The sequence below is a fragment of the Eubalaena glacialis genome, chromosome 15 (assembly GCF_028564815.1).
Source record: "Eubalaena glacialis isolate mEubGla1 chromosome 15, mEubGla1.1.hap2.+ XY, whole genome shotgun sequence".
Taxonomy (NCBI): domain Eukaryota; kingdom Metazoa; phylum Chordata; class Mammalia; order Artiodactyla; family Balaenidae; genus Eubalaena; species Eubalaena glacialis.
This window is the reverse complement of record NC_083730.1, coordinates 55,677,521-55,701,932: the sequence shown is the minus strand read 5'-3', so window position 1 is coordinate 55,701,932 and position 24,412 is coordinate 55,677,521. Positions and strand designations below refer to the sequence as shown.

Here is a 24,412-nt window from a genome sequence, read left to right as displayed (position 1 = left end):
TTCAGTAATCGTATTTTTTCGTTTCTAGAAAGTCTTTTTTAAGTCTGCTGTGTCACTTTTTTAGTTTCTTATTCCCTGCTGATATTTTCAAACTTGTTTTTTAATTTTCTAACCAGGGTAAGCATTGTTATTTTTATGTGTCTGATAATTCCAGTGTCTTAAGTCTTCGTGGGTATGTCTCTAGTGTCTGTTTCTACTGTTTCTCACTCATTGTGTCTTACCCCTTTGTGTTTCTGGTTAGTGTTTGATGTTATATTTGAGAAGATATTTGAGGGAATAATTTTGAGGCCTAGGTTAGATACCTTTCTCCAGGCAAGAGTTTTCATTAGTCCTGCCAGGCACCCTTAGAAGGGTGCTACTACTAGTCCAAGATTACCTTAATCTAGCCCAGCTCAAGGCCTGTGATTCCTTAGATAATCGAGAAGACTTGGCACTGGACTGCAATTTGGTTCATCCTTACCTGAGGACGTAGGTCCCAGTCTAGGAGAAGGTTGGGGTAGGATTTATTAGATTCCCCACCTAGAGATTTATTTTTATCATCCTCACTTCAGGAAGCTGCTAAAAGAGTAGGTCAGTTTTGCAGCTGATTCTTCCTGTTTGGCAGATATCCTCAAGACAAAAATGGCTTTGAGTGCTGATGATGCATTGCTTATCTTTCTTGCCTTCTTGATTTTTGCCATATATTCCTCACTGAATGTCAGCTCTTTACTATTTTTAAGAAAACAATTTTCTGTTTCATTGCCTAAAACAATGCTGTGAACATGGTTTATGCTCTGTAAGTATTCATAGAATTAATGTAATTTATCCAAGTTTTCAGTTGTCCTTAGAGGGTTAATCTGAATTAATTAATTAGCTAATTAATTAGCCTTCCGTTACTGGAAGCTCAGCTTTTTATATTTTTTAACAACTTTATTGAGATGTGAATTCACATACCATGCAATTCACCATTGAAAATGTACAATTTACTGTTTTTTAGTATATTCACAAGGTTGTGCGGTCATCATTGCAGTCTAATTTTAGAACATTTTAACTTCTAAAAGGAACCCTGCACCCATTAACTGTCACTCTCCACTTACCTCCATCCTTACCCTGCCTCCCAGGCCCTAAACAACCATTAATCTACTTATTGGTCTCAATGGATTTTCCTATTCTGGACATTTAGAAAATGGAATAATAAAATATGTGGTCTTTTGTGATCACATTTTCTGGCTTTTTTTTTTTTTTAACATCTTTATTGGAGTATAATTGCTTTACAACGTTGTGTTAGTTTCTGCTGTATAGCAAAATGAATCAGCTATACGTATACATATATCCCCATATCCCCTCCCTCTTGAGCCTCCCTCCCACCCTCCCTATCCCACCCCTCTAGGTGGTCACAAAGCACCGAGCTGATCTCCCTGTGCTATGCAGCTGCTTCCCACTAGCTATCTATTTTACATTTGATAGTGTATATATGTCAGTGCTACTCTCTCACTTCATGTGACTGGCTTTTTAAACTTAGCTTAGTACTTTCAAGGTTCATCTGTGTTGTATGTATCAGTAGTTCATTCCTTTTTATGGCTGAATGATATTCTCTATATGGATATACCACATTTTGTCCATTCATCAGTTAATGGACATTTGAATTGTTTCTGCTTTTTGGCTATTGTAAATAATGCTGCTGTGAACGTTTGTGTACAAGTTTTATGTGGATGTATGTTTTCACTTTTCTTGGCCATGTACATAGGATGGAATTGATGGGTCATATGGTAACTGTTTTAATTTCTCCTGGATAGATATCTAAGAGTAGAATTACTGGGTCATATGGTAACTCTGTATTTAAGTTCTTTTTTTTTTTTTAATTGGGGTATAGTTGTTTTACAATGTTGTGTTAGTTTCTACTGTACAGCAAAATGAAGTAGAGTTCCCTGTGCTATACAGCAGGTTTTCATTAGTTATCTATTTTATACGTATTAGTGTACATATGTCAATCCCAATCTCCCAATTCATCCCACCCAACCTTTTCCCCGCTTGGTGTCTATACGTTTGTTCTCTACATCTGTGTCTCTATTTCTGCCTTGCAGACTGGTTCATCTGTACCATTTTTCTAGATTCCACATATATGTGTTCATATACGATATTTGTTTTTCTCTTTCTGACTTACTTCACTCTGTACGACAGTCTCTGGGTCCATCCATGTCTCTACAAATGATGTATTTAAGTTCTTGAGGAACTACCAAACTGTTTTCCGAAGAGGCTGCATCATTTTATCATTGATGCAAGTGTGTGCCAGTTTCCCCACATCCTTGCTAACACTTACTGTTTACTGTCTTTTTTATTATAGCCATCCTAGAGAGTGTAAAGTGGTATCTCATGGTTTTGGTTTGCATTTGTGTAATGACTAAAGATGTTAAGCATCTTTTCATGTGCTTACTGGTCATTTGCATGTCTTCCTTAAAGAAATAGTGTATTAAGATTCTTTGCCCATTTTAAAAATTGGGTTATTTGTCTTTTTATTACTTAGTTGTACAAGTTCTTATTATATTCTGGATACTAGACCCTTATCAGATATATAATTTGTAAATATTTTCTCCCATTCTGTGGATTTCCTTTTCACTTTCTTGATAGTGTTGTTTACAGCAAAAAAGTTTCAAATTTTGATGAAGTTTAATATATCTATCTTTTCTTTTGTTGCTGGTGCTCTTGGTGTCATATCTAAGAAACTGTTGCCTAACCCAGCAGTCCCTGACCTTTTTGGCACCAGGGACTGGTTTCGTGAAAGACAGTTTTTCCACAGAGTGGGGTTGGTGTGGGGGATGGTTCAGGCGATAATTCTAGCGATGGGGCGTGGCAGGTGAAGCCTCGATCGCTTGCCTGCTGCTCACCCCCTGCTGTGCGACACGGTTCCTAACAGGCTGTGGACCGCTACTGGTCCATGCTGGGGGTTGGGGACCCCTGGCCTAACCCAAAGTCACAAAGATTTACATCTACGTTTTCTTCTAAGAGTTTTAGCTCTTACATTTAGGTATATGATCCATTTTGAGTTAATTTTTGTATGTGGTGTGAGGTGGGGTTCCAATTTCATTCTTTTTATATGTGGATACCCAGTTGTCCCAGCACCATTTGTTGAAAAAACTTTTCTTTTCCCACTGAATTGGCATCTTGCCTTCTTTTTACCTTCAAAATATCAAGATCAATTGAACCTTAGGACCTTGGCACTCTTTCTGCTGTCTGTAATCCTTTTGTTCGTTATTGTCACATTACTGACTTTTGCTGTCACTCAATCTCAGTTTAAATTTTACTTCCTTAGAGAGGCTGTCTTTGAGCATCTAATGTAAACCTGCCACCACAGTTACCCATTATCACCACCTGATTTCAAATCTCTTCTTAGAATTTAGCACCACCTGGCATTTTCAGTGTGTTTGTGTTGTTCACCTCTGTATTTTCTGTGCCTAGTAACTTCTAATACCAGATATCTAGTCGCTATTTAAATATTTGATGAATGAAACTCTCTTTGTGAAATGAAGTGCCCCTTCATAAGTACTGATTTGTGATTTCTTTTTCTGGAATTTACAGAAAACATAAGAACAAGGTTTCAATTCTCAGTCATTCTTTAGTCCTTCCTGTTTATCTCCAGCCTCCACTCTCAGTTTTTAAAAAACATTTTAACCTCTTTTTCAATACGCTACATTCCTAAATTGACAAGACATAGAGAAATCACTTTTTTCTTATTAACTAGTTGAAAGACTAACAGTATGTTGCTAAATGTAGCTTTAAACTATCTATATATCTTTTAATAAATTATATTTTTAAATTTAATTTTTAAATTATAAAATTACCCAACCTTGTTTCAGAAAATTTAGAAAATGAAGGGAAAAAAAATTCATCATCAATCCTGTCACCCTAACATAAGCTAGGTTGGCATTTGGGGATATCTTCTTGCAGTATTTTTTCTTCTGTTTTTACATTTGTAAATGCGTAAGATTCACTAGAGTATATCCCAAGACCTTCAGAAAGCTGTCTTAACATGTAATTTACCCATTAAATTTAGTAAAGTATGACTGAGATTTTTAACCTGAGAATTATGGCATATGCTTTGTTGAGTAATAAATAGAAAATGGACAAAGATATTTTAAGTAGTCAATGCTAAATGGTCAGCCAGGTTCATTCACTAGCTTTATGATGTCATCTAGCATACTGGCTTTTAAAAAAAACTTCTTGTTTTAAAATAACTTCAGACATGAAGAGTTGCAAAGATAGTATAGAGTGCCTGAATAGCTTCACCTAATGTTAACCTCTTACATACCATGGTACAGTTATCAAAACTAAGAAATCAACATTGGTGCAGCACTATTAGTTACAGACTTTATTTGAATTTTACCAGTTTTATCACTGCTTTCTTTTTTAAGGATCCAATCTGGGATCCTGTATTATTTAGTTGTGATGTCACTTTAATCTCCCCAATCTCCCCAGTCAGTGACAGTTCCTCAGTCTTTGCTATTTTTTCATGACCTTGACAGTTTTGAAGAGCACTGGTCAGATAATTCGTAGAAGGCCCTTCAATTCATGTTTGTGTGATGTTTTTCATAATTAGATTGAGGTTATGGATTTGGGGAAGAAGACCGCAGAGGTGATGGGCCCTTCTCAGTGCATCGTTTCAACATGGTATTGATGTGTCTTTTTACTGGGGGTGTTATCTTTCATCACTTATTTAAGATATTATCCTTGATCACCATATTTCTCTACTACAGAGTTACTATTTTCCCCTTTGTAATTAATAAATATTTGGAGGGAGATACTTTGAGGCTATGCAGATACTTTTTCTCCTTAGACCTTTGCCGGCTGAGTTTAGTACTGTTCATCAGTGGATCTTGCCTGCAGTGATTATTATTAGGTTGTCCTGGTGGTGATTTTCTATTTCTTTCATTCCTTCTACGTTTATGAATTGGGATTCTTCTCTGAAGACGAGTTGTCTTGGGAATTCCCGGGCGGTCCAGTGGTTAAGACTCCGCGTTTCCAATGCAGGGGGCCTGGGTTTGATCCCTGGTCGGGGAACTAAGATCCTACAAGCCTCACAGTGCAGCCAAAAAAAAAAAAAAAGAAAAAAAAAGAAGAGTTGTCTCTTCTCCTTTGTTTACTTGTAATTCAGTCATCTATTTCAGTATGAACTCATGGATATTTATTTTATATGGGTTATAATCTCATAATATCATTATTTACTTTGTTGCTCAAATTTTTATAGTTTTCCCCATTGGGAACTCTTTCATGTAGGCGAGGATAGTCCAGGCACATCTTGTAACTTCCCTGCCCAACCCCTGGAATCAGCCACTTCTCCAAAGAGCCTGATTTGTTTTACTTAAAAATGGTATTTAGAAGACAAGATCTGGGACCTAGATAATGCTAATTGTTACTAGAATATCACTGCTTCTAAGCCCTCTCAGTGGACAGAGCTTGGAAAGATACATATGTATACTAACATGTATATGTATGCATCTGTATTCCTGTATGTGTCTACATTTTTTTTAATGACCAACAACAAAAACAATGTCATAGTGACTGATAACTTGTGAGTCTAATCTAGCACCAATAGATCTGCTTATTTATAACTTCTTTCCCTGACAGCGAGAAACCTGGCTCTCACTAACTATATTTCCTATAAATATTGTTATACATTCACACTTTTTGAATAATACAATTTCTATTTGTGCTTCAGCAAAATTATAAATTACTACATATTGCATTCTGTAAAATTGTTCTGGAATATTCATAAATAACAAGGATCAATATATCTGTTAAAGTGTATACAGAATTCGGCATACTCTAAAGGCACCTTAAAGAAATGAATTTTAGAAAGAATTTGAAAATCAAGTGTGATGTTATTCTGACTTGATCTTTTGCTTAATTATGGATTTATCATTTTATGTATTTTGGTTATATGACAACAAAGTTATATTCTTAAACAAGTTTAGGTGTTTGATGGATTTGCTTTGAAAATCTTTTTTTTTTTTTTTCAATAGGTCTTAACTTGCAGAGTCAGTTTAATCTGGAAAATGTCACTGTTTTCAATACCAATGAGCAGGAAAGCACATTGGGTCAAAAGGTGAGGCTGATATGAAATCTAACATAACATATTTTAAGTTTGTTATTGAGATAACTCAGATGAATGGGTCTTCTAAATCAAAAATTTTAAAAACCTTTATTTTCAATTTATAGAAATAATATGTATTCTGTGTAGGAAAAAAATGCAAACAAAATAGAAATATTTAAAATAAAAAGTACAGCTACCCCATAATCCAAGGCCCCAAAGATAACCACTCTTAACATTCTTGTTTTGTCCTTACAGGACTTTTTGTGTGTATGTAGTTTTATTCCAAAATTGAGGTCATACAATACATACTGTACTGAAATTCACTTTCTTCTTTTAACAGTATGAAATGGTTGCATTTCTGCATCAGTACATTTAGATTTGTCTCTCTGTTTTAATGTCTCATGATAAGTCTTTGGATATATCACAGTCTCCTGTCACTGAGCATTTAGATAATCTCTAATAGGGAAAACTTGTTAACAACATTATAGTAAATAGTATTTTGTATATCATTGCTAAATTATGCAGGTGTCTCCTTAGGATAAATTTCGATAAGTGAAATTTCTGTGTCAAAATAAATGCATATATCGAATTTTGATAACTGTTGCCCGGGTACTTCTCAAAAAAGTTGTACCCATTTATACCACCCCCAGTGGCACATAGAGAATGCCTTCCCATTTCCCCATAGCCTCACGCCAACATGGGGAATTACCAGTTTCTAAAAATTTTTGCTTAATTGATACATACTTGAAAGGTAAGTTGTCTTTGTTTTAACTTACATTTCTTTGGTTATTAATGAAGTCGAGGAACTTACTGTATGTTTATTGGAATTTATTTTTCTTCTGTGCTGATTAGAAACAATGAGGAAGAGAATTGCCTATTCATGACATTCGCCCATTTTACTGCTGAAACGTCTTTTTCTATTGATGTGTAGAAACTCATTGTATAGAATATTATTAATTCATTCCTACTGTGTGTTGATACATTTTTTTCCTCAGTTTATGGTTTTTCTTGTAACTTTCTAGTTTTCTGTATGGAGCTATTAAATTTGGATATAGTAATATTAACATTTGTTAGTCTTTTGTTTTAGTGTTTCTAGCCTTGCGTCATACTGAAGGCTTCCACTCCACAGGAGTATATAATTCTTTGTTTTCTTCTGGTGCTTTTATGATTTTATTTTTTCTTTTAAATCTTTTACCCAGCAGGAAGGTTGGAGTTTGGAGTAAGTTGAGTTATAATTTAATTTTTTCTAAATTGTGAGCCAGTTATCTCAGAACCATTTGTTAAATAATCCATCATTTGCCCACTGATTTTTTCGAAAGTATATCAGCAAGATCAACTTTATTTTTAAAGATTATTTATTTATTTATCTATCTATCTATTTATTTATTTATTGGTGCGTTGGGTCTTCGTTGCTGTGCACGGGCTTTCTCTAGTTGCGGCGAGCCGGGGCCACTCTTCGTTGCGGTGCGGTGGCTTCTCTTGTTGCAGAGCATGGGCTCTAGGTGCTCAGGCTCAGTAGTTGTGGTGCACGGGCTTAAGTTTCTCTGCAGCATGTGGGATCTTCCCAGGCCAAGGCTCGAACCCATGTCCCCCTGCACTGGCAGGCGGATTCTTAATCACTGCGCCACCAGGGATGCCCCCTAAAGATTATTTTTGATGTGTCCAGAAAACAGTCCAGAGCTGGCAAATTTTTGGACATTCAGCACCTGCTCTTCATTTAGGAGCAAGTTATAAAGTTTAAAAAATTATTAATTAGATGTAACTAATATTTCACTGTAAATTAATCAGAGTACTTTACTTAATTTATCCCTTAAATTGTAATCATTGTCAATTTGGAAATGATATTGACTTTAAGATTTTTCAAAATCTGCCTTTCCCGTTTATGTATTTTAGGTATTTCTTGGACTATTCTATGTAAACTTGTTATTTTAAAGTGGGGGGGTGGGATGAATTGGAAGATTGGGATTGACATATATACACTATTGATACTATGTATAAAATAGATAACTAATGAGAACCTACTGTATAGCACAGCGAAGTCTACTCAATGCTCTGTGGTAACCTAAAAGGGGAGGAAATCCAAAAATGAGGGGATATATGTATACGTATAGCTGATTCATTTTGCTTTACAGTAGAAACTAACACAGCATCGTAAAGCAACTATACTCCAATAAAAATTAATCATTACAAAAAATTTTTTCAATATGGAGCTGTACACCCAGCATATCCTAAAGTGTTCCCAGATAATAAGTGTTATGTGTACAGGTAGGGGAAGATTTTCAAGGTCAAATTAAAGTTGGGGACAAAAACTACTTAAATCACCTTGAGTTATTTACTGTGGTTCTTGGAATCCTTAGTGTACTAATGATCTTCTCACTTTTCCAACACGTCATTGTATACTATGTTTCCAAATCATATTTTGCCATAGATTCTCTATTCCCAGAGAGAATGTACTGACTGTGTTTGGAAAAGTACTGGTTTAAAACTGTGCACTATGTTTTTTTTTGTTGTTGTTTTTAATGAATAGGTATTTATATTCTTTTATTATTATTATTATTTATATAAATATTTAATATGTATTTGTTTATTTAATATTTATTTATTTATTTTGGCTGCAACTGTTCTTAGTTGCGGCACACGGGATCTTAGTTGTAGCATGCAGACTCTTAGTTGTGGCATGCATGTGGGGTCTAGTTTCCTGACCAGGGATCGAACCCAGGCCTTCTGCATTGGGAGCGCAGAGTCTTACCCACTGGACCACCAGGGAGGTCCCTGCACCATGTCTTCATGACTATCTTATATTATTGTCATACTGCTCTTGAGTTCTCGGATCCCTGTCATATAGGATTCTCCTCTGCCTGACAACTGCTTCATGACAGGATGTACATTTTTTTAATTTAGCACATGGAGGACAGAGAAGAAGGAATGGATGTGGAAGAAGGTGAAATGGGGGATGATGAAGCTCCAACAACTTGGTGAGTGTTTAAAAGTTCAGACTTCTTGATTTACAAAGATAATACCTTATGACTTATCAGGTACTAAGGTGAGAATGTAGACAGGGAGGAAGGAGATCATGCTTATAGATTTCTTTTGTTTGCAACTTTAATGTGTATCACTTAAAATTACAACTCCAAAATCACTAATGGGCTGTATCAGTTGGTTTCTAAATTGTGTGCAGGCAGTCCGTTTTTTAGGTGTAACCTACCTTATATATATTTATAATGTTTGAAAAGCCAACCACAGGCGACCTACGTACTCCTTCCTTCTCCCTTCCGTTTCATTTTGAGATCATGGTGCTGTGTGGATCACTAAACCTACTTCCTGTTTCCCATATAAAATTACAGTCTTACTTGGAATATTTGTATGGGCATGAAGCTTAGCAGAGATGCTAACTGTAATCCATAGGTTCAACTTGTTAAGGTTTATTTGGAAAGAATGGAGTAAGATAGTATACAGTAGTGTTTACAGACAAAATTAATTTTACAGAGGTGATGTTGAAAATTTTTGTGGACATTTGAGGGTATGAAACAGTTGATACCTCAAGCATTTTTGACATATGGTTACTACTTAAAAGACTTTATTGGCTGTTTTTAGTAATATAGAGGATTTTGCTAATATAAACTCTGAAATGTCTGTTTTAAAATTAAAAATTGAAGCATTTTGTAGTGTAATGATTGCTTGTAAAATTAAAAATTAAAATATGTCTTGACCCGTATGCTAACACATATATATGGAATCTAAAAAAAAATGGTTCTGATGAACCTAGGGGCAAGACAGGAATAAAGACACAGACATAGAGAATGGACTTGAGGACATGGGGAGGGGGAAGGGTAAGCTGGGACGAAGTGAGAGAGTAACACTGACATATACACTACCAAATGTAAAATAGATAGCTAGTGGGAAGCAGCTGCATGGCACGGGGAGATCAGCTTGGTGCTTTGCGACTACCTAGAGGGGTGGGATAAGGAGGGTGGGAGGGAGATGCAAGAGGAAGGGGATATGGGGATATACGTATGCATATAGCTGATTCACTTTGTTATACAGCAGAAACTAACACAACACTGTAAAGCAATTATACTCCAATAAAGATGTTTAAAAAAAAATATGTATTGACACTGAAGATTTGTAACATAGCCGAATTAGAAATTGAATTAGTAACGCCATTTTTGTAATACTAAGTTGATATGTACCTAATGTGTTTGTTTCATACTAGGTCTTAGTGTGTTGGTTAGGATATAATGCCTAGGGCTTTTACCATTAGAGTCAAATTAACATTAGCTTAAACAACATAGAAATTGATTTCTTTCTCATGTAAAAGTCTGAAGACAGGTGTTCAGGGCTGATGTAGTAGCACTCTTCAGGGAGATTGTCTAGGGACCCATGTTCCTTCTAACTTCTTGTTCCACCATGCCTTGGTATTTGCTCTTTTTCATATAGTCCAGGATGGTTCATCATCATATCTGCATTCTAGCCAGCAAAAAGGGAAAAGGGAAAATGGTAAAACATGGCCCATATAAGACATATGACTTCCGCTCCCCACTGACTGGCCAGAATTTAATCACATGGCCACACCTAGTGCAGGAGAGGTTGGGAAAGAGAGCCTTAAATTCTGAATGTATCCAGCCAAAATTCAGGGGTTCCACCACTGAAGATAAAGAGGGAATAGGGGTCTATGAACCCCCTGAAATTATTTATAGACGTTTATATAAATATTTATGAATTTGTGTACTTTTATGGGGAAAGAGGCCATGGCATTCATTAGCTTTTTCAGAGGATTTGTGACCCAAGAAAAGTTAAAGCATTTAGATATTTCTAAAAGAACTTAAATGATTTATTTAATGTAACATTTATTTTATCAGCTCCATTCCAATTGATTACAACCTGTACCGAAAATTTTGGTCACTTCAGGATTACTTTAGGAACCCTGTGCAATGCTATGAGAAAATTTCATGGAAAACTTTTCTCAAGGTGAGTTGCCAATTACAGACTACCAAAAGCCCAATATTTTATAGCTAATGGCAGAGTCAGAACTTGACTCTTGTCCAGCATACTTTTCACTATATAGTTCTACCTCTTATGTTTTTATACCTATTTCATAATATAGAAGCTAAATTGTAAATTAATATATACAAATATATAAACAATTGATTCTGAGAGTAGTTTATAAATGACTTGAGGATTTAAAATTTAGTAATTACAGCCTTGGTTTTTTTTGTTTTTACATAGTATTGTCAACATGAATTGATGAACTTTTGCAGAATACATCCTGCCTTTGCACAAAATTATTTCAGCTATCCTCAAGAATAGGACTGCATACTATGGCTTTGGACCACATCCAGCCTACTGCCTACTTTTGCAGACAAAGTTAATTTTGTCACACAGCGACACCAATCATTTATGTGTTATTTGTGGTTGTTTTTGTGCTATAATGGCTGACTTGAGTAATTGTGATTGAGACCATTTGAGCCATATAGTCTAAAATATTTACTATCTGACTGTTTACAGGAAAAGTTTACTAACCTCTTTTTTATAAGAATTCTCTATTTCTTTTTCTTGGCTCCTTAAAGGTCAGTTTGTCCTTTTTGTTGTAATCAAAATCTAAAGTTAATAGGTAGCTCTTAAAAGTAGCATGGTGTGTTTTCTGTGTTACTTTTTAAAGTTTTTATTTTAGATGCGGTATCTTTTTTTCCCCCATAACTATCCAAATTCAGATTAAGTGGTAAGTGAGAAATCATCTGGAATTGTTCCTCAACTGAATAGGCTTTGACATCATTTTTTTATTTGGTCACAGTGTTTAGCACAAGAAATGCTTGAGAGTTTCACTGCTGATTAAACAGCTACTTTTACTGGTAAATTTCTGTATACTCTCAAAGCATTCCTTTCTCTGTTTGCCCCTTACACAAACTGCATAAGAAATCACATTTTTCCAGAAGTAGAGAGTTTATTCCTACTTTTACAATAACCATGATATCTCACAAAAAATAGTTTTACTCTCATTTTGCTGTCATAATTTTTCTTGTTTAGTGTGCCTTAAGGATGCATATACAGTTAACTGGGAATAAATTGTACATTATTTTGATAAAGAAAAGCACTAAACAAATGATTGGGCAACAATGCCAAATAAAACTAATTGATATTTTTACTTTGCAGTATTCTGAAGAAGTTCTAGCTGTTTTTAAGAGTTATAAATTAGATGATACTCAGGCCTCAAGGAAAAAGATGGAAGAATTGAAAACAGGAGGAGAGCATGTATATTTTGCAAAGTTTTTAACAAGTGAAAAGGTATAAATCTTTCTTTTTCACTAAGCATAGTAAGAAATGTTTTTATTTTTGTTTTCTCTATTTAGCTGATATCCTTTTAAGTTAAATACAGTAGAAAAGTTTCTTACTTTATTTTTGGTTAAAATTGATAAATGTTAGTTTGAGAGTCCTATTTCTTCTTGTAGAAGTAAGACTAATTTAATTTCAAAGGTGAAAAGTTGTTCTGCATTGTCTGTTTTGTAGATTTACTTTGGATTAAATACATTTTAGTTACTTTCAAGTACATATATTCTGAACCTCAAGTTAGAATTTCATTTGCATTTATGAAAATATTTTGTAATTAGTTTGCCATTTAGGTACAAATAAGGGGTTTTAAAATTCCCTGTTAATCTTATTTACACAGTTTAATAAGTAATAAGTAAATTTTGTTCAAATACAATGCTAAGGCATTATGTAAGTTTCTAGTCAAGATGGCACATTGAGTTTGTGTTTCGATTCACTCCCTTTGCTCCAAACACATAGCAATGACAGGTAAAATATAAAAAGAGAAAACCAAAAAGACAAAGCTGGGCTTGCAGAGACAAGATAAATATCTTCATAGACCAGAACTGCCAAGTAATAAGTGAAAATGAAGCCTTGGGCCTGCTGACTGTATATTCCAAGCAGGTGGTGGCAACCAGGAGCTTGGCTACAGGTGAGACCAGATCCATGTGGGACCAGGAGCCAGAGGCATATTCACTGCTTGAAGCCAGAGACTGGGGTAGAACTTAACCCACTTTTGAAAAGAAGCTAAGGTAGATATTACCAGTCTTCTGCCAAAGGCTGTGGTGTCATAGGAAGTTGTGGGTCTAGGGATAACAAAGGCACAACTTTGTGTCCTCTGCTTGCTCTATGACCAGATATGAGATATCCCCAGTATACTCATGAAACAGCTGTTCCAAAAAGTCTTCATGAGACTGTTTTCCAGACTTGGGCCCATGGACCTGGTAAAAGAAAGTGCAAAACTACTAGATAGGAAAAGGTATACACAGAGATAAAGAAGAAGAAATAAGCAACAATCCCAAAACAAAAGCCTTCCATTCAAAACTCTCTGATAAATTAAAATTCTGAAATCCAGTGCTAAGAAAGATCACCAACAAAATCAACTATTGGGATATATGTTTGTTTATTTTAGATACATAGCCTGACCAAGACTTTAAAATATATATGTTATGGATAATCAAAGAGATAATTGATAGTACAGCATCCATGGAGAGTAAGAAATTGTGAAACTGAAACATTTCAGTTGAAATGAAATAGTAGTTTAATATGACAACTAATTGGGATTCTTGAAAATGAAAAAATATGATCATTGAAACCAAAGCACAGCACATAGAATTAAACTATAGTTTGGACATAGATGACAAGAGTACTAATGATGAGAAGTTCTCCCAGAACACAGCACAGAGACAGATTTTTTTGTTAACCTGAAAGCAGTTAAGAGCCATGGAAGATAGATTGAGAAATTCTAGCATATATCTAAGTAGGATTGCCAAAGAACAAAATGGAGAGAATATTGGAGAAACTAAAGGACTGAAGGAAGTCCCAAGTTCTCAGATTAAAAGTGTGCTACAACTACCAAGCAGGATAAAGAAAGATGAATCCATACTTCAGTACATTATGCTGTAACTGCAGGTATAGAGAGAAAACCTTAAAAGCCACCAAAGAGGGGAGGAAAAAAACACAAATATACTGGAAAGGAACAGATTTCTAACAGTTATCAATAATAGATACCAGAAAACAGGGGAGAAATATTTCTGAGAAAAAACTATCAGTCCAGAATTTCATGCCCAGCTAAAGGCACTCAAGACTGTAGATGAAATAAAGACATTTTCATTCTAAGACCAGGAAAGCATACCACTCTAAGACCATCATTGTGAAAAACTACTAAAGGATGATCTTCAGGCAGAAGGAAAGTGAATCCGTAAGAAAGGAGTGGAATACAGAAAGCAATTGTGAGCACAGAAATTGAAAAATATTTCAGTTTACTATTGACTAAAAACAAAAAAGTCATAATAACTGATTTTTAAAAAAATTTTAATGTAGTATGTAAACTAGATAACAATAAGAATCAGGGAGGGGAAAACAGATGTTTAGTGAGTAATTTAAGCATATGCTACAGTCCTTGTAATCCTCAGGAGGAGAAAAGGAATGCTGAATAACTTTAGACATTATTATATTAAAAGGGAAACCACCAAAGGAAAAACAGCCTGTAGCTCTCAAATGGCAAGGGGTTAAAAAGGGGACAAGAAGGAACATAGACTACTTTATAAATCCAACAGATGGCAGGAAGGGAGGAAAACAAGAGAGAAGGGTAGGTAAGTCCAAATATATCAGTAATGACTGTATAAAGTGATTTAATTTACCTAATAAGAGAGGTTAGCACATTGGATTTTTTTAAAATCCAGGTATATTTATTCATTTAAATGAACAGACATATAAAACTCTTTGGTTGAATAAAGAATTCAAAATTTTATTTTACCGTATGTAGAAAGGGAAGAAAATTCCAAAGCCTCCTCTAACTTAACAAAGAAGCTTCTCAAAGATATATACCTTTCAGAAAGCTTGAGATATCAATTTAAATAATATTATCAGGGCAAAACAGTTAAAAAATACAACAACCAGTAAGAGTTGTATGCTTTTAGCAGTTAAAGGTCACATTTCTCAGGACATGACAACTATTTCAAAACCCTGGATATCTTAAAAGACTTTTTTTTTTTTGGACAGTTGACATTTCCAAGGACATTTTAGAAAGCAGCAGGATTATACATTTTCAGAGACATCTCCACATTGGAATGTAAAATCAGTGCTTTTGTATCGATCTCCATTCACCACTTTATCAGAACTGGTCCCTGAATAGTGTCTCCCTTACTGACTCTCTTTGTGAGCTTTGTTTCACCAGCAGTGCAGACAGCATGAGCTTTCAGGGTTCAGCACTGGAATTCCATTAGGTAACGTTTCGATAGAGGGAAAAGCAGGTTTTAGAAGCTTAAAACTTTACAATATGGGAAAGAAAAAAAGGCACAGAGAATTGCAACAAAGAATGTAAGGCATGTGATGTTTTGCATCTTCACTTCCATTTGTTGCCTCTTAAGCAGTTACTTTATCTTAAATTTCAACCTATAAAAGAACCCTTCCTGTGCAATCTTCATATTTTTCCTATGTATTTCCAGTGTTTATTACTCAGCATCCAAGTGAAAATATTTGTAATGCACCACCTACAGCACCATTTGATAAGTTTTACTGCTTCACTAAAAGAAGCCTTCTAGCATTTCTATAACACCTTACATGATGTTTTACATCCCAGGATTTCTGAAAAGGCCATCCCACCTAAGTATGTGCCAATCTAATGTTACTTCTCAACTTTCTTCTGGTTGTAGATTTGGTAAATGACAAACACTCTTTATTTTTCAGGGATATATTTCTTACCAGTTAGAGCTAGCTTAAGTGAAATCAAAAGCCATTTAATTATTTGGAGTATAATTCTATAGCCCATCGTTTCAGTGGTGAGCAGGTTTAGGAGAGTGGTCTTGTCATTACAAGGTTAGGTCTTTCATCACTCAAATAGAGCATATAGCCTCATTTGATGGCCGTGTTATTACCCAGAACCCTTGTGTTTTGCTTACATGAATGTGGTCAAACTTTTTCTTAGGAGAGTTTTCCTTATATCATCCTTAGGAAGGATGATATAACCTTTCTAGTTAGAGACAGGCCGATCATATAGCAGCTTCAGGTAGGCACAGATTTTACAGATAAAATAGATATGTTTCTAACTTATCATACCTTCTTTCTTAAAGGTGGAAGTTCCCACTAGAAACTCATGCCTAGGGTATGATTGTAAACACTAATTTCCAACAATATAGTTCCCTTGTTAACGTAGCAAAATAATCCCTGGATTATTATTTTTAGTGGAGAACTGCCAGTTCCTTAAGTTTAGTCCAGAGTCATACTCAGAAATTTTAAGGGAGGATTTCACCTCTAATTGTCCAGTTTATCATGCTGTGTGAAGGGCACTGTATTATTATAGGAATTTCTCCCCCAGTACTGTGTAGCATGTAAAAGTAGAACCAACATTTTAAAACAAAATTCCGAGTATCATGAGTGTTAACATGATGGTTAAAGGAATGTATTTTTGTATCTTCGAGTTCTTACAGAAAAAAGTCCAGCCAGTAACTAGGTATGAGCTTCAGGGTTACCCAGTTCTTCAGAATACCGACTCCTCTTCCCTTTACAGTTGAGACTCAGTGACCTAATGAAAAAGATCCGGAGGAATACTCCAGAGCTATCAGTTACCAGAGTGGTTGCCCCACAGTCACACACTAGTGTGGTCACTAGGCCATTCTTGTTCATGGAGGTAAGAGAAATAACAATTCTTCCCAGACTCTGCATTGTATGAAGAGCTCTCAAATAAGAACTTTTAGTCACTTAAAAAAAAAAGTTCCTGGCAGAAAGAAGCTAGCAGTACAGCCTTAAATTTTTCATACTTTCTCTATCCATTTGAGAGATAGCCAAGGCTGAGTCTTTATGTAGTGAAGGCAAAGACAGGTCTCATCTTTTATGAGACACACTACAACCTAGTTAGGAAATGACCTCAGAAGTAAGACCCTCCTATAGACAGACAGGCAGGCTAACCACTTTCCTATAATTTCCTATAGTTACATCAGTTGTTATGGGACTACCTTTAAACAGGTCTGGGAGGTTTTTGGACAACTCTGGAACACCGCTTGAGTTTTCCTTGTCTGCAGCCAGAGAAAGAGCCAGCCCTCCAGATAGTTCCAGGAGTGTACCATGAGGTTCCTGGAGTTTGTCAGAAATTTAAGTAGAAACTAGATCATTGATCCCTGTGCCCCCAGAGAAAAAAAAGTTATAGCAAAAAGCTGTTAAATGGGTGGTGCTGACATTTTCTTATACGTCCAAGATGGAAGGCCTTACACTTTAAAAATCATATAAGCACTCAGCAGTTCTCAATAAGAGCGGAGCAATGTTTTCCACTGATGAACCTTGATGTAAATCAGTTGTTAGACTTTACGTCTTGACACCATCCATCTGAGTTAACTGGTTGGGCTTCTCACAACTGTGATTAGAATATTTGACACACTTGATTCAGGCTTTGAAGTAATCTAACACAACATTATCTAGCACATCAGTGTTGGCCCTTGGGTGGCCACTGGGGAAGTATCAGAAATTTAGTTGGCCTACCATTAATATTTCATAAGGAGAGAAACCAAATCCTCTGTTTACTATAGATCTCATTGTCATATGAGCTGTAGGCAATGTGTCTAACCACTATAGTTGAAATATATACAAACTCTTGGGTTAGTTTATTTTTCAGAATTCTCTTTTGATGTTTGACTTTCTCTGCTGAATTCCAGTTCTATGGCATGAAGGCATTGATGACTCGTTAGGGTTTTACAAACTGCAGTTTGTTTGAAGACTTTTGCTGACACTCATGTCAGTTTTAACATATGGGTGTACTTCCAGTCACCTGAAAAGGTAAACACAATTACTAAAGTTTTACATGCATAAAATCAACCTGAAATGGTCCGCAAGCTGGGAGGCATGAGCTGCCCTCTTTATTGTGACACTCCTGTACTCTGTGGGCCTGACACAGGGCAGCTCCATAAATACCATTGAACATACTGGAGAGTTTAGAGCATACTCATCGTTCTTTATTATTTTTAGAATCCCTTCTGTGTGTGAGTCAATCCATAGTTATGCAAGCAAGATAAGAGTAAATTCTTTGGTGCTGCCAAGCAGCCATTTAGGAAAGACGAAAGATAGGGTTAAAAAAATACCCTGCCAGTGTAGACTGGATTTGGAACCTAGTTCTGAAGAAGGAAAAAGTATTTTATGCCATGTGTGTAGGTCACAAAGTGAGAGGTAAAAATTACCACTTTAAATGCATAAATGAAAAATTTAAGAGTGACAAATTGAGAATTCAGGAAGCTAAAAAAGATACGGAATAAACCTCAAGAGAGAAGTAAGTAATAATAATAGCACAAATTAATGAAATAGAACAAAGAAACTCTAGAACATATCAGGAAAACCAAAGGCTTTGAAAAGAAAAATTTTATAAAAAGGATTTTTGTAGAAGTTCTTGTAGAACAGGCCTGACTAAGGAAAAAAGTGAAAACGTACCAATAAACAAAATAGGAGTAATTGGAAATACAGAGACAGTAAAACGTGTAAGAGACTATATTTCTAACTGCTGATTTTTAAATCTAATGAAATAGTAATTCTGTAGAAAAACTTAATTACCAAAATGGATTCACAAAGAAATTAAAATCCTGAATAAACATATAACTATTAAAGGAATAGTAATCAAAGTGACACCTTTCAAATGACATCAGGCCCAGATTTTTTTAGGTACATATTATCGGCACTTCAAGGAATAGAGGAAGAGCAACCCAGGTCCTTATATGAGATTAATGTAACTTTTAAATAAAATCCCAATAAGGACAGACCAAGAAAAAAAGTATATATATCAATTTCACTTATGAATAGAGATGAAAAATATATTGTAAAAACTCACAAATCAATTTTTTAAATTGATAGTAGCTATTTTTAAAAAATAGAGACTAGGGGCTTCCCTGGTGGCGCAGTGGTTAAGAATCCGCCTGTCAGTGCAGGGGACACGGGTTCGAGCCCTGGTCCGGGAAGATCCCACATGCCGTGTAGCAACAAAGCCCGTGCGCCACAACTACTGAGCCTGCGCTCTAGAGCCTGCGAACCACAACTACTGAGCCCGTGTGCCACAACTACTGAGCCCGTGTGCCACAACTGTAGCCCGCATGCCTAGAGCCTGTGCTCCGCGACAGACAGAAGCCACCGCAATGAGAAGCCCGCACACAGCAACGAAGACCCAATGCAGCCAATAAATAAATAAATAAATAAATAAATTTAATAAAATAAATAAAAAATAGAGACTAAATAATATTTATAATAATATTTATTATTTAAGTCTCTAAATAAGAGACTTAATATTTATTAATATTTTAATAATCCCAGGATTGTAAGTATGATTCAATACCAGAAAGATTAATATGAAATTAACAGATTAACGGTTTTTAAATAAAAACTATGGTCATCTCAGATGCCAAGAAAATTATTTCAATACAGTCTAATACTCATTACAAAACCAAATCAGAAGTAGAAGGGAATTTTCTGTAACTTGATTAAGGGGATTGACAAAAACCCTATAGCAAGCATCATATGTAATGATCAAACTTTCAAAAGTATTCTCAGTAATTTCAAGAGCAAGACACGGATATCTACCAACCATATTTCTGTTCAATGCTGTAGTGGAGGACCTACATTTCAATAAGAGAAAACAGAAATGAGAGTTATATGTATTGGAGAGAAAAGACTGAACTGTCTAATTGAAGGCAATATAATTGTCTACAGAGAAAATCCAAGAGAACCAACAAACTTTGAATTAAGGAGGCTTCAGCAAAGTTACAAAAGAAACATCAATAGTGTTCCTATAAGTAACTGATTACAAAATGTTATTTACAACAGCAATGAAAACTAATACCTATGAGTAATCTTCATGGAGAAAATTATAAAAATAAAGAGATATGACTACATTTATAGATAGGAAGACCCAGTGCAACTTCTCCCCAAATGTGTCCATAAATTCAGTGTATTTTAAATCAAATCCAAACAGGCTTTTTGAGGGAACTTGAATAGTTGATCTTAAAGTTTTTATGGAAAAGCAAAAAGCCAGGAGTAGCTAAGCCAAGAGTAACTTCTTCCTCCTAAGAAGGAACAGTTGCCCTATCAGATGTAGATATTAAGACCTATACAGCTCTAATAATTAAAACAGTAAGTATTAGTACAGGTATAAAGAAGAAAAAAGAACTAGGACTAGACAAAGTGAAAAGACAAGCCACAAAGTAGGAGAAGATAGTCACCATCTCCAGAACTGAGGAAGATTAGTATTTTGAATATACCGTTGACAAAAAGACAACCAAATGGAAAACTGGAAAGATGGTATGAACAGGTAATTTACAGATGTAGAAACCTGAATAGCTAATGAGCTTATAAAAGATGCTAAATGTCACTAGTAGCCAAAGAAATTAAAATGAGATAATTACTTCACATTTGTCAAATTGACCAAAATTAAATATCCTAACACTAAATGAAATGTATTGGCAAAAGTGTGGGGAAAGGAGAACTTTAACACACTGCTGGTTGAAGTATAAATTGATACAGCCACTTTGCAGAGTAATTTTATAATAAAGAGCGAAGTTAAAACTTCTAAGATGTGGGCCCTAGAGAATCACACATATGCACAAGGAAATATATGACTCATTGTAACTTAGGTGTTTGCAAGTGAAAGTTTGGAAACGACCTAAATGTTCATAAGCAGGAGACTGGGTGGGTGGTAAATTTATACCCTCGAGTTCTATAAAGCACTGAAAATGGATGACTTAGGATGGGGGTTGGCAAATTACTATTTCTGTAAATGAGTTTATTGGCTTACAGCCATGCTCACTCCTTTACGTGTCGTCTGTGGCTGCTTCTGCATGGCAACAGTAGAGATAAGTAGTCGGGACGAGGACTGTATGACCACAAAGCCTAAAATAATTTACTGACCCTTAACAGAAATTTGCCAACCCCTAAACTAGAGCCACATGTATCAAGTTGTGTAAATGTCAAACATAATATATGAGAGAGAGCTTATTGCAGAATAATGTGTGTAGAGTTTGAAAACATGCAAAATACCTTGATATTTAGATGCCTCTATATGTATAATAGTGTAAAATATGCATTAGAATCAGCAACACCGAATACATGGTAGTGCTTTCCATAGTGGAGGGAGCTTATAGAGGGGCTTCAACAGTTTTGATAATATTCTATTTCTTTAAGAAATGTGGAACAAGTAAAAATGTTAGGATTTGATAAGTAACTGGATCGTGAGACATGAATGTTGTATTAACTGTACCTTTTTGAACTTTAAAAAATACTCCACAATTTGAAAATTGGATATTTTGATCTGATGTGTTAATAATCACAAATTAGTAAGAATTTAATTAATGAGAATGCTCTTAATATTTTGTTTTTTAGTAAAGATTTTTTAAGCATTTTGTGTTAAAGTAACAGAAATGGAAGATTTCATACTTCAGTTTAATTTTTCCAGAGCATTGTTTTGCTTTTAAATTTTTATATTATGAAAAGTTTCAAATGTGCAGAAAGGAATATTGTTTGTATGTACGATTTATTGACAGAAAGGCACATAAGGATAACTAAGAAGAGTAGCCTGAGCCTTTTTAGGTTTAGAATAATAATCAGGAAGGCTGAGGCCTGAGCTAAGAGGTGTAGTAAAAGCTAAGGACAATAAAAGGCCCTTTGTTCACAAAACAAAGACAACAAAGAAATATTTGACCCAATGCATGATGTAAATGGTGTAATTTTAAAAATAACCGAAGAAAAGCAGGACTAGAAAATATATATTATCAAAGAAAGAATACAATTGATAGTCCCACCTCTTACTAACTAGCTGTGTAACCTTGCAGGGGTCATTTTAACTTGTCAGGCCCTCATTTTCTTAAGGATAGTGTGATGCAGTTAGTTTAAATGATCAAACTAGTCCCCTCCCACCTGTGATTCAATGTCTTGTTGACTCCTGTTTTCAATCCATTGTTTCTGTCAAAAAAAATTATCACCCAACATAAAAAATAAATATGGAATAGGGGACTTAAAGCTCAAGGTAGATGAAAAGTTTATAAACAGCACCTATTTCTTCAAGCCAGGAGTTCCTGTCTTCACTCTTAAGCTGAACGCCTCAGGGTCTTCAAACAGGCCAGTCTGTTACTTGCCTCAGTCTTTGTACCTCCTGTTACTTTCTTCTATTCGCTCCAACTTTAGGTTCGCTCCTGTGGCTCACGGTTGCTGCTTTTTCCAGGAAGTGTTCCTGGAGTAGTTAGGCAAATGGATGGATGGTGGAGCCTCTCGGTGAATTAGCCAACACCGGAGAAAAGCAGGCTTTGTTGAGGAAATTGGTGTGTTTTATTTTGGACAGGAAATCTGATCAAGTGTCAGTGGGACATTCAAATAGAGATAATGTAGTAGCTTCTTGAGTACACAGATCTGGAGATTAGGAGCGAGATCTAGGTTGAGAGTATAGATTTGGTATATAGTTTGGTTATCAGCTTATACGTGGTAATTAAAGAGGAGAGTGTAGATTGGAAAGAGAAGAAAGCATCAAACCAAATCCTGAAGAAAATCAGCATTTGAGGGAGAAGGAGAAGAGAAGGAGAGAAGAAGAAGATAGAAGAGTAGCCAGTGAGATTGGAGGAGAACTAGAAAAATATGACCCCATGGAAGCCAAGCATATCGAGTAGGATGAGGACTACAAAGAGTGCTCACTGGATTTAACAACAAATGAGTCATCGGTGGTCTTGGCAAAACACTTCCCATGGATTGGTGACCCAAAACACCACTGGTTGAGGCAGGTTGAGGGGAGGATTGGAAACAGTGAATGTAGCCAGTTGCAGGCACTTCCTAGGACTACAGAAAAGAGCGACATCCCTCAGTATCGTATTGTTTATCCACAGGGACCTCTTCTTTAGCCATTATTTCTTTATATGTGGGAAAGTGACAGCCATACTTTACTTTTTTATATTTCTGCTTTTATCCTGACCTCAGGACCACAGATATAACATTGCTATCCACCAACATAAATACCTCATGGCATAAAATGGTTAAGAAAGCTAAATGAAGCTTTGCTACTCTATCCTGGGGCTTGTGCAGTAACGCCTCACATGCAGTGAGTTCTCAGCACGTGTTTTTTGAATTGAAATCTTCCATTTCTGTAATAGCATCACCTGCACCTTTAGGTAGAACTTGAATTTAATGTGGTGTTTTGTGTGTGTGCTTGTTTTTCGAGTAGCTGATGGATTTACAACTGAGCGACAGTAACTTTCGTCGACACATCCTGTTGCAGTATCTCATTTTATTCCAGTATCTCAAGGGGCAGGTCAAATTTAAAAGGTAAGTTAATATGGGGAGTAAATGGTTTATAAACAGCAGCAAAGAGAATGATTGCTTACTGATGTATATTTTTATGTAGCGTGCTCATTTTGTGTGGAAGGGTCACCTCCCTCAAACATTTCATTTGCAGCAATATTAGATAATCAGGGGCTTTTGTTAGCTTAACAAGATGCTAAGGTATTTGTTTTAGAGAAAAGGCATTGACTGTATCTGCTGCCAGTGTCTTTCTTGCTGAGCGCCCGGCATCCTGGGAGTTCTCAGTTGTCTTGGTGGGTGGAGGTCTCTGCTCCTGATTTCCATCATTCCTCACCTCACTCAGACCTTCTCCAAACCTGATTTGCAAACTCAGCCAATAATACTTCTTTCTCCAGGTGTGGGACTATCTAGGACATTAGAACTGAAAAAAATTAAGTAAAGCTTTGAAGCACGGAGGAGTTCTAGTTTCTTTGGGGTTTCAGAAAGCCTAATCAGGACCTCCGCTGTCAGTCTGAATACCTCCACCTGTAGGGCGGACTAGTCCCTCTTGTCCCACCCAAACTGAAGCAGAGCTCCCTGTTGCTGGCTGGTATCGGAAGTTTGCAGAGCAGTGTTGTATTAGTTGTAAAGAATGTGCCTGTCTACCTGCTGGTTTCATCACCCACTAGCTGCAGTTCAGCTTTCAGACTTGTAATTTTAAGGTAACACATGGCAAGCACTCAAAAATGTTATTTGTTATCCTTCTATCTGTTGTGGAGGTTTGGTATAGCATAGTAGAAATTGGAGGCAGACCTGGGTTTGAATTCAAGCTTTATGGCTTGAGCCTCTGTAGTCTGTTTAATATATGCACATGTCCTTGTTTTGAGAATTAAATGAATAATGTATGTAAAGTCCTTAGATCCTGGCACATGGCAGTCTATCAGTATTCGTTGGATGGCTATAAACTATAGAGCACCTAGTCCATAGTGAGAGCTGAATTAATGGCAGCTATTAACAATTTGGGGTCTGCCTTCAGCCTTCTCTAGAGTTTTGGGGGTTTTATTCATCGTATCTTGAATGCATTTTAAAGGAACG

At 35.8% G+C, this 24,412-nt stretch overlaps 1 protein-coding gene across 2 annotated transcripts in view; it reads left to right on the top strand.

Annotated features, from left to right (window-relative positions):
- THOC1 (THO complex subunit 1) overlaps positions 1–24,412 on the top strand; it is a 40,684-nt gene that overhangs the window by 9,071 nt on the left and 7,201 nt on the right. The window contains exons 8-13 of one of the 2 annotated variants that reach the window (XM_061168876.1): positions 5,997–6,079; positions 8,969–9,042; positions 10,927–11,035; positions 12,218–12,349; positions 16,602–16,721; positions 23,262–23,362. In XM_061168876.1, coding sequence (XP_061024859.1) covers positions 5,997–6,079; positions 8,969–9,042; positions 10,927–11,035; positions 12,218–12,349; positions 16,602–16,721; positions 23,262–23,362 — 619 coding nt within the window. The remainder of the gene's footprint in view (positions 1–5,996; positions 6,080–8,968; positions 9,043–10,926; positions 11,036–12,217; positions 12,350–16,601; positions 16,722–23,261; positions 23,363–24,412) is intronic. The other variant, XM_061168877.1, reaches the window with a different exon arrangement.